Source organism: Saccoglossus kowalevskii, chromosome 6 (assembly GCF_978046115.1).
Source record: "Saccoglossus kowalevskii chromosome 6, keSacKowa6.1, whole genome shotgun sequence".
Lineage (NCBI taxonomy): Eukaryota > Metazoa > Hemichordata > Enteropneusta > Harrimaniidae > Saccoglossus > Saccoglossus kowalevskii.
In genome coordinates this window covers 29,857,019-29,870,317 of record NC_140646.1, presented here as the reverse complement: position 1 = coordinate 29,870,317, position 13,299 = coordinate 29,857,019, and the positions used below count along the sequence as shown (strand labels likewise).

General features: G+C 35.3%; 1 protein-coding gene across 1 annotated transcript; it reads left to right on the top strand.

The window, feature by feature from the left end:
• The first annotated feature begins 5,488 nt into the window (after positions 1-5,488).
• Positions 5,489-12,600, top strand: LOC144355067 (peptidase M20 domain-containing protein 2-like). Its single transcript, XM_085500343.1, has 3 exons — positions 5,489-5,937; positions 6,485-6,773; positions 9,523-12,600. The coding sequence occupies exons 1-3, from the start codon at positions 5,560-5,562 to the stop codon at positions 10,122-10,124; spliced, it is 1,269 nt and encodes a 422-aa protein (XP_085356469.1). The 5' UTR covers positions 5,489-5,559; the 3' UTR covers positions 10,125-12,600.
• Positions 12,601-13,299: the final 699 nt, after the last annotated feature.

The following is a 13,299-nucleotide window of genomic DNA, read 5'->3' as shown; positions in this document are numbered from 1 at the left end:
CATTTTTGTTTGACTGTTTACTCACATCAAACTTGAATGTCTACAAATAGTTATGCACTGCTCAATTGTGTATTATCATGTTACAAGACCATATACGTACTGAGTTTCCTTGCTATGTTTTCACATATAGAGGAACATGGCTGAATATATGAATAGTTTTAGTTATTTATCACTGTGAAAATCATACCGTTAGTTACCGAAGCAGAAAAAAAATTGACCCTCATAAAATGTATTGGTTTTATACACCAATATTTGAATAAAGGAATTTATTTTGACTTCTGCAGGCTTTTTAGGCAGACTGGTTGAAACTACCAGTAGAAATTTTTTTTATCCAAGCAATTTTATATACTTTCACAAACAAGATATTGAATGTTTAGTCTTGTTGTTTCCAAATATTTTATCTCACATCAAAGCGTTACTTTTAGACATTTTATTTTTTTGTTGGGTATATAGCGTTTGGACATGCTGCTTTAAATGTATATAAGTTTCTAGAAATATAATGATTATGATTCCTGATTTTTGCACTTCAAGTGTAAATTGGTGGATGTGAAATTATTACATTGCTATATGAGAGTTACAAAAAGTGCAATATAAAATTTGCAATGAAACATTCTACCTGTGTACTGCTCTCGATAGAATGAACCATTCAGGTAAACCCTTTCAAATTTGAAGAGATGAATTCTGCCATTCATAAACAATGCAATGATTTCATTTATACTTTACTTTTACAAATATTCTGAGAATTATTCTGACAGACAGTTAGATTGTTAGTTTGCAAATTTGCATAACAATGTAAACTTGACGTCGCCTTTCTATTGACACACCCATAGTTTTTGATCATTCCATTATCATACTAGAACCTGTTCATTAGAATATACAAACAGGTTATTTTGAAGTGTTTCAATATTTCTTGAATTACTTATAGATCAACAAGAAATGAAGAATAATCATGTTGATCATCCCTATGGAATAGTCTATCTATTAGTGCTGGCAAAGTCTAGAACTAATCAACTGCCAAAGTACTTTGCAAAGTTGTGAGCCATCTTGCTAACTGAATAATTCTCAGAACTACTGTGAATTCAAATATTTAATAGTGAAGCATAGAGCAGCCATTATAACATATGAAAAATTTGGTTAGACTCAGTTTTTGCTTCGAAGCTTCAATATGCACATTTAATTATTATAGGAAAGTTTTTTTTTTCAAACATGTCTTCGTTGTGTGTTCTATATAGTGCCCTCTAGTGTTCAAATAGTTTCGTAACTGACTGTCCCAAGATTTAGAGAACCAATCCCTATCAACTTTGAATAACTGAACATGCACTTTACTAAAGCCATGCTTAAACAAATAAGGTGCTCTATTTTTACTAGAATATTATCATTTTGGGTTACATGGAAGTATATAATTGTATGATAATTTTCAGAAGTCACTATGATGTGTAAAATGTCATTTGTAAGCTTCTGTGTCATGTGATATATTTGTCAGAGTACTTCTTTAAATGTTAAACATATCTATCATTGTTTATATTAATATCATTGTTTATATTAGCTCATAGCTTGTTTTATCCATTTGCTTCAACACAAAGTGTTTTTGAATAAAAATGCTGGAATCTCTTTAATCACTCGCTAGGTGATCGTCGTGTCATAGACCAAATTCAAATGAACCTGCAGGTTGGGATCAATTATATTGAAACATATTGCCAGAATCATGTATATTTTTTTAAATTAAAATAAATTATATATTTATGATCTATTTAATTATTTTTATCACACTTGAAATTATGAAATAAAAGAGAAAAGTATTTAAATTTAAGTATCACTCATGTTCATTCTTTCATTTTTGCTGTGTGTTCATTATTGACAACTCCAATGTTTGTTCAGCTTCTTTTTCACTGCAATCAATTAGGTTGCCTCATTGGTCTACAAGCAAATAGGACATTGCCCTTCTGTAGATTATAATAATAATTATCAGAGTGATAAAGTGTTCATTTCTAGAATGTATAATATGAGTTGAAATATTGGGTTTTGAGGAAGTTGCTTACTGGAAGTATTTGGGCATCAAGTTGGCTTTCGACAAATCTGTTTTAGGTGTAAACAAATTAGGTTAAAATATTGGGAGAATATCTCACAATCAGGAGACTTTAACCCATTTTTTCTGTATGAAATAAGAAAGGTCAAGGTTTTAAACAACGGTAGCTCATCCTCAAAACGAATGTATTAATTTACTGTTGGGTTGTTGTAAAATTGCACAGTCCATATAAATGTTGCATACTTGGGTTGTATTCCTATCAGAGTCACGGTCTCCTAATAAGACCTAAATTTATCTTCTAAATTATCCCAGTTTGCTTTGGGGTAAGGCGCTTCTTTCTATCACTATACAGTTAATTAATTTCTAAAAATATTTTTGCAAGGTTGTAAGGTACCGGGTATTAAAATTGGTGAGTTTGACATTAGACCGGTGAGGGCGCTGTAGGTGAAAAATAAGGAAAGAAAAATGCACACACATTGAAACGAGGGTCTTGGGCCCAGTTAGCTGCGGTTCCGTAGCTCTTTGGTGCGACCTACAATCGAATTTCGCCCTAACAATTTCATTTGGACGTCTTTTTTTTAATTTTGTCTTTGTACGTACGTTTTAATTTTGTTGTTGTGGGCCGGCTAAGAGTCAGTCACGTAAATAATGCGGTCGGCAACATAGGGCTATGATTCCACAGCTAGGGTCCAGTAGGAGAAACTATTACAGACTATCTACAAATAAATGGCGTTTTCAAATTGAATATGCACACTCTGAAATACACGAAACTGTATGTACAAATACAAATATTGCTAAAGACAGACCAAAGTCCTCCAAGGATAATCTATTACAAGATGAAATCAACCTGTAAACAAAAACTCTATATAAGGTCAATCACCTTGAAAACAAAGTAAAACAGAAACTATAAGTATCAGCTTCGATGGGAAGAGTGGGAGAGCAGAGTAACATGCAGCAGGGACTGTGAAGATCAGACTGCTAGTAATTTGAAAATGCCAACATTGATATGGTAATAGAACGTGAGGTGATTGGCTGGGGATGATATTTGACCCCAGTCCTAACTGAATGATGTCACCAGCCACAAATCTAAAACTACAGAAATGTACGCAATTATAGAATTCAAAATCATAAACTCACACGGTCTACAAATAGAACTTAGACGACACCAGAAGCCCAAAATAAAAGTAGAAAACAGAAATAGATGATATCAGAGGTACATTACTTGGGGTTTGTAACTACGGTGACATGATACCAAGATCCCGTCACAATCTCGCTCTCGCATAAACGTTCAAACTCAGAAAAAATGCGAATGCGCATGCCCGAGGTAACTAGGATACTGGGATGTCCTGGTGGATCAAAATAGCTGCCCACGATATGACGGATTACGAGAACTATATTTTCTGTACATTTTCGATGTATTACATTTTTCACTATGATAGTGACAAGAAAAGTTTATTTTTTTCATTACAAACCTTGAACATTGATATGCGTCATGTCAGAAGGTCGTAGCCTCAGTCTCGCTATCTACGAGAAGAGACTTGAATGGGATCTTGACATGATGTCACCATTCAGTACTATGCGAGTTGCAAACCCCAAGTAATGTACCTCTGATGATATACATTTCATTACAATTTACGAAAATGATAGGAATGAGAGACAATGTATCATTTGAAAAAAACTTTGACAAACAAAATGTATAACTCTTGAAAAAAAAAATGCTGTCACTTCTGACAAGACCTTACTCGCAAACAAAAAATAATAATAATAATAATAATAATAAGATATTATATATACATGTAATAAATATTGTAGAAAATTTTAATATTGCTGTTTAATACTCAATACTGTAGGCCAAATTGTATCATAATTTATATTAAAAATGGTGCATTTGTAGGACACATCAGTATTCGTTAGATGAAAAAATCAAACCCACCAATACGCATGTGCAGTGATTACTATTGTACGTACCAAAAACAATTAGTGCACATGCGTAGTAAAGAATTCTATTGACCAGCGAATGACGAAAACTCTGTGTGTTACACGGAGAGCATTTGCAGCTCATGATAAATCAAAGCAAAATGTTTTCATCAACATTTCATCTTGCCTGGGGTAGTACTATCAGGGGGAGATTTCTGTACTCTCGGGTTCTCCACACTTGCCAGGGGGGAAATTCGTCTCGTCTCTCTATCTCGTCCCCTTGAGGTACGGGATCGGGGAAGTCACTTATACTTTACAGTCAAATAAGACGCACACAACGAAATACGTTTCAGCTCTCGTCTTAGTCGGTCAATCGAGCACTCTATAAGACACAGCGCCCTGGGGAAAAGTCCCCAAGACTCTCACAAGGCTGAACCAAGACTCGCCCAAGACTGGACTGCCTCAAGGCTCGCCCCTGGACTCTCTCGGACGCTCCAGGACTGCACTCTCTCTCTACTGCGTCTATCGTGCTGTGCTCCCCAAAACCAACTCAAACTCTCTTTATTCATTTTCAAAACTCTAACCAATCAAAGCAGTAAAAAGACTCTAGGGCGTAACCTTCAATCATAAAGCCAATCACACTAAGTACTGAATACGTCATATCTTTTCATTAATCGTTCACTACATTAATAACTATGGATGTAAACTGTCAGAATGAGTAGTCTAAAAAGCGGCGGTTATCTGGTAATTAGTTCCAAATCACTGAGCCAAGTTCCGTCCAAAACTTCAAATAGGCCTGAACGATGACAGACATAACACAGCAATTCGGCTAATAATCAACTAATTAAGTCGGTCAACAGATACGCAAAAACAAATTCATGACAGTACTTGTAAATCAGATTTAACAAATTATACCATGTTCAAATAAAATATCTGCGTAATATTAGTAGAAGTCCTTACCGAACAAGTACTTGCTCACTCTTAAGAAAATAAAAAAATATTGAATATATATATGATATGTACAAGCTGGGACTTTGTATATTTATGTATAAATATGCAAACAATATCTCTCTACCGTATTCAATGGCATATTTACAAAAAATTCTTAGTGTTACACACACAATATTTAGGAATAAAAATAATTTAAAACTACTGAAACTCAACAAATCTATATAAGAAAGTGCCTATGCATGAAAGCCGGCTTACAAAGCCTTTTTGTTACAATGCAAGTTTAATGTTCATTTATTGATCGTCTAATGTGTTCTTTTATTTTGTTATTTTCATCTTTTGGGGGATCTAGGTTACGAGACCTTTATGTTCTTTTTACATGTACTTTCTCCTACCCTACAGTTTGTATGATAAGACACGATCTTTCAATGTAGCGGTGTAACAAGTAAATAACTGGGCGGGCCATGCTAATTACATTTCCCATGACGCACTGGTTTGAACCATTCAGTTTGGAATACATAGCGCCATCAACGAATGACCTTTATAATACCGGGACATTGGAAATTTCCTGGACCTCGTTTTCATTCTTCTGTTTTGTGCATGCACTGCGTGTGTGATCAATCGAGTCACCATCCGTACTTTGAACGTGGAAAGCTATCGACGACGACATGGCGACTAGTGTGTTACAAGAGTTAGCTTGTCAAACCATCGACAAGAGAGAACCAGAACTATATCAAATCAGTCAGGACATCTGGAACAACCCCGAGCTCGAGTTAGAAGAGCAACATGCTCACGACGTTTTGACCTCTCTTCTCAAGAAGGAGGGATTCGATGTCGAAGAGAACTTTATACTTCCTACGGGATTTAGGGCCGTGTTTGGTACAGACGTCGGTCCAAATATCTGTGTAATTTGCGAGTATGACGCCCTTCCTGAAATCGGTCATGGGTCGGGTCGGAACTTAGTTACAGAATGCACCATAGCGTCAGCGTTGGGCTTGAAGGAGGTGATCCGTACGTCAATGGCAGCGCGTAAATCGGTTGGAAAGGTGAGAATTACTATAGAGAGCGGGGAAGCCCGGCGGTTGGAAAGACTGACAGAGTGAGGGAGGGAGAGAAAAAACATGGGGAGGGGTATCAAAAGATGAGAATATTTATTGTCCTGGTTACCGGATACACGAGCCTATACTGAACAGCTAGATATTTATGGTATTTTTTTTGTTAAATCAATAGTTTGTTTAAAAATAATCATTGAAGTTTGCGTAAGTTCTGTCACATATTCTAGTGTCGTACATACAGTAACATTTTTGTGAATTTCACCCCCCATCTAATTGTATATGCCCCTCCATGTTAATATTATGTCCTGAAATTGGGAATAACACTGGAGACCCAGGGAAGGGATTAGTTATGTATCAATCATAGACATTCCTGGTAGTGAAAATATAACGTTTTTCAGTAAATAAGAAAGCACTGTTAACACGTATTTATGATGACTGGAAGTTGTACAGGATGAAATTTACACTATTAAGTGCATGATTTAAACTAGAGAAATCAAAACGCATCTATGTACTAGTAACCATGTAATGTCCTTTTCAGGTAACTGTCTTAGGTTGCCCAGCCAGTGAGAGTGGTGGTGCCAAGGTTGATATGTTAACAGCTGGTGTATTTCAAAACATTGATGTAGTGATGAAATCACAGCCTCAACACCATAACATAGCAAAGGCAGTCTTACTGGACATGCTGCAGATGAAGGTAACTTATAGCGGCAAACCAACGCATGCATCATTACCATGGGAAGGCAGGAACGCTCTGGATGCGGCAGTGTTGTGTTATAATAATATCGCAGCATTGAGGCAACAGACAAAAACAAGTATGCAGATACATGGTAAGTCTATCAGTCTTGAATGGCATGAGCCAAATAGAATCAACCAAATCACTATCTCCAAAGAGGGATTCAATCAGTATGATACAACTCATTTCTTATTAGGTAGAAAAAAATAGATCTGTACATTTTGCACATTTCGTTGATACAAAGTTAAAAAAAAAAAGAGAACTTTTTCCAGAATTATCTAATTATTTTGTTTAATTTTGCACAATATATTCATATTAAATTCTGTGGCAAGTCTTAGAAACGCATCAATTTACGTAATCCGAATCTGTGATTACCGGTAGGTCATTTTGAGAAGCATTATAAATTTAGGTGAAAATTTCCAATCTAAAACTAATAATACTTCCAATCAAGCAGTGTTTCAACACGTAGTATAAAACACATTATCGTTGCTGTGTGTGTGTAGTAAATTAACGTTATGGGATTGAAACCTACTGAAGTGTTGTAAATTTAATCTCAACAACCATTAAGTCCTATCTATCGTAGTGTAACTAATTCCTCTATCTACCCTATCTTCTCATAAATCTACTCTCCGTCTCCATGATAATAGTTACTATAGTGTTTGTGATAGATTATTCTTTTATCTCGCTAATTGTGTCGCCCTCAAAAAAAACATCTAAATGTCGGAGTCATTTTCATCAGTGCAATTTATCTCTTCATACCCTAATCAAATTATTTTTTACCTTTTGACTGCTCTGAAGGAAAAAGTGATCTGCAGAATTTTGTTTTCTTGAATTTCCAAAATATTTAAGTAAATTATACAGAGAGAACCTTAATTATTTCACTGCTGTCTGTAATTCTTTGTTTCAAATTATATTTGACTACTGTACGTGAGATTATATTGCAGTGTTTACATTTTTTTTTAATAACATTTACGCTTAAACCACCCTTTTCATTAAATGTTAATCGTTTTCAATATTAAGTGTGCAATCATGTTAATATCAACTCGAATAAATTTGGCTCCATAAATTGAAAGCAATAATTTAAAAGTTAATTGATCAGTTTCTGGGTTTTCTGAAAAATAAAATAAACACCCCCAGCTCTGCATTTTGCCCCCCAAATCTGAATATTCCCCATTATGTGCTTTACAATACTTTATTTCAAATCTACCATAAAAATAATAGTATTTGCTAGGTTTGAGTCGATACAATTACTGTACTGCCTTTGTGCATACTTTGCTGTATCCTTGTGATAACTTCACAGTACAGTACAGTTTTCACGTACAACGCTGCCTCCGCTTTGCATGAACAAAAGGCAAGCATCGCTACAATGCGGCATCATCCCCGCCTTGCATTAGCTGTGATCATGAATTAGCTTTGCCTAAAATTTTAATAGATAATTGTTTTTCTCAATGCAAATGAATTATTTTAACAAGATAAACATTAGCAAAACTGCGTCACATTGCTATTGCATATCAATGAAAGTTTCTAACGCGTTTCTTGGCAATACGTGGAAGCAACACAATCAATAAAATGTTCAAGAGTGACTGTAATTGCCTTCATGCGTCAATAAATCTAATACCTTAAGACGTCATTTCTTTGAAAAATCTATGCATATATATTGTTAGGTGTTGACTGACTGAATAATTAAAATGAATTCATTCATCTCATTTCCTGTTTACGTTGTCATCTTTCACTTTTAAATATAATGGGCCAGTTTTGCATGATTTACTAAGTTAACTCTAAATACATATTATTAAATGGTGATTCGTAATTGGTTGCCATAACAACCATGCAACAATAAAAATTTTCATCTAGAAAATATTTGAAATGATGTGATTCAGTTCACTATAATACAGTTTTTGTATAACTGATTGTCATCGTTAACACTTTCTTGCGGCCAAAATAGCTCAATTAATTTTTATTCAATATTTTTTCTAATTTGTATGTCATGCATTGTGTAATCTCAACTCTGATGTCGGAGTAAAAAATATAAACTGGATACTCAATTTTGACATAGATCAGGTTTAGTGTAGCTTGAAAACTAAAATAAAAGTAAAGAAAAATATCCAGAGAATATGTAAAGATAAGCACTTATTTTTTTTAATTTGTTGATTGTTGAAACTGAAATACATAATGGGCCTGTTGAACCTATTCCTTTATAGGACCCACTGCATCATGGTTGATTTGCATTTAATAGTGTATTGCATGACTGTGAGGGAAATTGATGCGCTCAAAAGTTAATGTAAAATAGTCACTTATTTAATATTCAGTTTGATAAAAGCATTAATTTTCACTAGTATTCAACACATTGCCTGATGCTAGGTTTGCCAGTAAAACAGTGCTCTATATTTAATCATAGTAATTTTATATGTTCACACAGGTTTAATTCAGGGATTTTAGTTGCAATGAATACTGTAAACGGGTTAATTAATCATTGGGTTTTAATTTTGCTTATTTTGCTGACTAGAAAATGCGCTTATTTAAAACCCAGTGAATATGTTAAATTTAGCACAGAACACATTATCTAAATGATAAAACTGTGAATTTAAAACCCACTGAATATGCCTGAAATGGTAAATCAGTGAAATTTAAACCCAGTGAAAATTAGTCATTTTACAGTAATTGATGAATTTGGCAGTGGTACATACATTTCCTTTATTTGTTCCAAATTCATTTTATTTTCATTACCAAGCTGATAGTTAGACACTTTATACCGGTAATACTAATATTGTCCTTGAGTTGTCTCACAGAATACTGAAGTAGTTTTTCTGGCATTTATTTTCTTTTTAATTTCTGCATTGCAGGCATTATCAGTAAAGGTGGCGTGATGCCAAGCATGATTCCTGAGGAAACTGAAATGGAATTCTATTTACGAGCAGCAGACGCCAGAGATCTCCATATACTGCAGCAGAAAGTAGCAGCATGCATCATAGCTGCTGGGAAAGCTACTGGCTGTGAAGCACACTTTGAGTTTTCAGGGAAACCATTTCGTAATATGCTTCACAATGACGTGATGGTAGAGCTGTTCCAGAAACATGCCGAAATGCTTGGAGCAATTTTCCCATCAGACCCCGAAGTACTTGTCACGCCTACTGGTTCATCCGATATGGGTAATGTGTCGTATGTAGTGCCAAGCATTCGACCCACGTTTAGTATTGACACTCCTGCGATTGTGAAAACGGCCGCATACAACCAGGCTGTAGGCACAAAAACTGCACATAAATGCACACTGATAGTGGCGAAAGCCATGGCTATGGCAGCTGTGGAAGTTCTGGAGGAACCTGAACTCTTCGAGAAGATTAAGAAGAATTTTGAGATTGGATCAATACCACACTCGCCAAGTGATTCATTGAGAACTCGTTTATCGAGTTTTGGTTTCACTAATGGTGATGCAATGGAAAATTAGTTATTTTACAATCCTTTGTCGCGTGGCTTGGTCAGTTACCTGTATGCTATTTCTATTTAAACAGATGTATATTGTTACTCAAACCACCGATTGTACATGGAAATATATACAGTGTACAATATTATATTACAGAATTACTGTGCATTTAAATAACATGCATTTTAATTAACTGGGTGCATAAAAAGGGTACATTAAAAATAGAAGTCTTCACGTACCAGTACTTGTGTTGACAAGAAGTGGTTTAATCAATTTGATGTTAGGTTTTATTAGTCCCAGTTCGAACGTAGTCCGAAAACGGGGACTTATGTTTTGCCCTGTGTGCGTCCATGCATCTGTGCGTCCGTGATCACCTGTATCTCGAACATGCATGGACCGATTAAGTTCAAACTTCACTCATACATCACACATTATATGGGACATGTGCACATGCATTTTTTTCATGATCCCGAAAGATAGCCGAATAGCGGCCATTTTAAGGCCAAAAATGCATCAAAATCGCACATTTTCACCATTCCGGACCCGGATCTCAGTTATGCATGGACGGATTTTGTTCAAATTTGGTACATTAAACATAATAGGACCTTGATGCATGTCATTTTTTGTGTGGATTGGGCTTGAAATGGCCGACTGGCGGCCATTTTGTTTTAAAGAATTCAGTTCTGGATCCGTATCTGAGACATGTCTGGATTGATAGAGTTCAAACTTCACACACACAAGGTACATCATGTCACAAATATGTATGTGCATTTGTTTCATGTTCTCATTAAAGATAGCCAAATAGCGGCCGCTTTAAGGCCGAAAATGCATTGAAATCGCACATTTTCACCATTCCGGACCCGGATCTCAGTTATGCGTGGACAGATTTTGTTCAAATTTGGTACATACATTAAACACTATAGGACCTTGATGCACGTCATTTTTTTTCCCGGATCATATTCGAAATGGCCGACTGGCGGCCATTTTGTTTTAAAGAATTCAGTTCTGGATCCGTATCCGAGACATGTCTGGATTGATCAAGTTCAAACTTCACACACACATGGTACATCATGTCACAAATAGATATGTGCATTTGTTTCATGATCCACTTAACAATAGCTGAATGATGGCCATTTTAAGGCCGAAAATGCATCAAAATCACGTATTTTATCAATTCCGGAACCGGATCTCAGTCATGCATGGATGGATGGATTTTGTTCAGATTTAGGGCATATATTAAATATAATATAAGCTTGATGCATACCAATTTTTCTTCGGATCAAGTTCAAAATGGCCAACTGGCGGCCATTTTGTTTTAAAGGATTTAGTTTTCGATCCATATCTCGGACATGCCTGGACAGATCAAGTTCAAACTTCACATACACATCATACATATGCCTGTGCATTTGGGCCAGTCCTTTTAAGGTCAAAAATTCACAAAAATTGCACATTTTCACCATACCGGAACTGAATCTGTCATGCGAGGGCAAATTTAGTTTAATTTTTTTTTTGGATTGTGTTGAAAATGGCTGACTGGTGGCTATTTTGTTTTACTGAATGCAGTTCAACATCCATATTGTTGCCGCTTTGAATGTATATGTTACTCAAATATGAACGGAACGGGGACGTGTCATTGACAATGACTTGTTCTCATACAAACATCATTGACTCTGCTAAATAGCTTTTTATCAAAGGAAATTGATGATAAAGATTTCATGTCATTCTGGTCAACTTTGGTATTTGTTGACAAACATGCTTGACCTGTTCTGATCGGTCAATCAATGGGGTTTTATCTCTGCAAGAACAAGTTTTGTGGAGGACTTTTATTGAATATGTGATGCAATCTAAAGTAGGGTAGATAGAGGCTCCTTTCACTTTATAATCAGATGACATCGCTTCCAACTGCATGTGATTAGTCAGGTACAGGCCATTCTCTGAAGGCATTTGTCAACCAACAATTCTAGTGCTTTTATGCACAGGTGCCATATTTTTGTGCAATACATCTATATTAACAAATATAACTTGTTTCTTTCCTTCCTATATGGCATCCACTTAGTCTTCAGAAAGCAGCTTGTTTGTCGACGGGTGTTGTGAACATATATTCTACCTTGTATGTATGCTACCTTACCTAAAGGGTAGATTATTTGTACCTATGCCATGATTCAAGTACAAAATGTAGTTTTATTCAATCGCTGTCTAAATTGTATATACCGGTATATATTGTATATAGTGTTTTGGCTATATTTTGTAGCCACCGTTGCATTCATTGATTAAACTTCTTATACCTTGTTCCAAGCTTTATGTCGTGTCCTTTTGCAACTGCACTGAAAAGCACCTTACTTGAGTAAATTTTGACTTTTCCTGGTCAGTTGGGAGGGCTTTGGTACATAGGCAAGAAATAATGGGTGGAAAGTTGTCTTCTGTTAGTTTTGTATATCATTGAAACTCGACTGGTAGCCATTTTTGTTAAAAAAATAAATCGCAAAATTGGAACAGGTCATTAACTGTTTCTTGTACATGTCAGAGTCACTGTCATGAACTCCATAATGGTTTACTGATGCACATTGAGATTAGTTTCAAACCGATTGACTAGTGGCCTTTTTTCTTCTGATTTAACAGAATTGCCTCAAGTTTAGTGCGATGTACCTTGTAAAATTTGTTTTATAATCCACCATCATTTAATAAGTTTGTAGCTTTAAGAACTAGTTTGAAATAATCCGGATCCAAAAATGACAAATATTCATCAAAATAAGAAAATTGAAGATATCCCGAAATAAACAAATCTGAGAAAGGTCCACATTTGGTACCTACATGTATAATATCAAAGAAATATAATTTGCAGTTTTTAACAAGAAGTTGAAAATATCACTTTTTACCAAAAATGACAAAAATATTCAAAATTAGAGAATTAAAGATATCATCACAAAATGACAAAAGCTAAGAGGTCTGCCCCAAGGTATCTGTATATATATACACCAAGTATCAAAGCAATTATAATCGTTTTCAAAAGTAAGTTGAAAATGTAAAAAGTTGACACAAGCAACAGACTGACAATCGCTTATATAAGATCTGCTTCACAAAGTCCACACGTGTGCACCACATGAAAACATTGTCAAACCACACATCCATAATTTGCACAAAAATCACACTGGTCATGGTACTCATGACAGATTCACAGTGCTGGCAATGCTTCATGTGG

Coding starts and splice junctions, on each gene's coding strand:
- LOC144355067 (XM_085500343.1), top strand. CDS start 5,560: ATGGCGACTAGTGTGTTACAAGAGTTAGCTTGTCAAACCATCGACAAG. Junction 5,938..6,484: donor CGCGTAAATCGGTTGGAAAG/GTGAGAATTACT, acceptor TGTCCTTTTCAG/GTAACTGTCTTAGGTTGCCC. Junction 6,774..9,522: donor AACAAGTATGCAGATACATG/GTAAGTCTATCA, acceptor TCTGCATTGCAG/GCATTATCAGTAAAGGTGGC.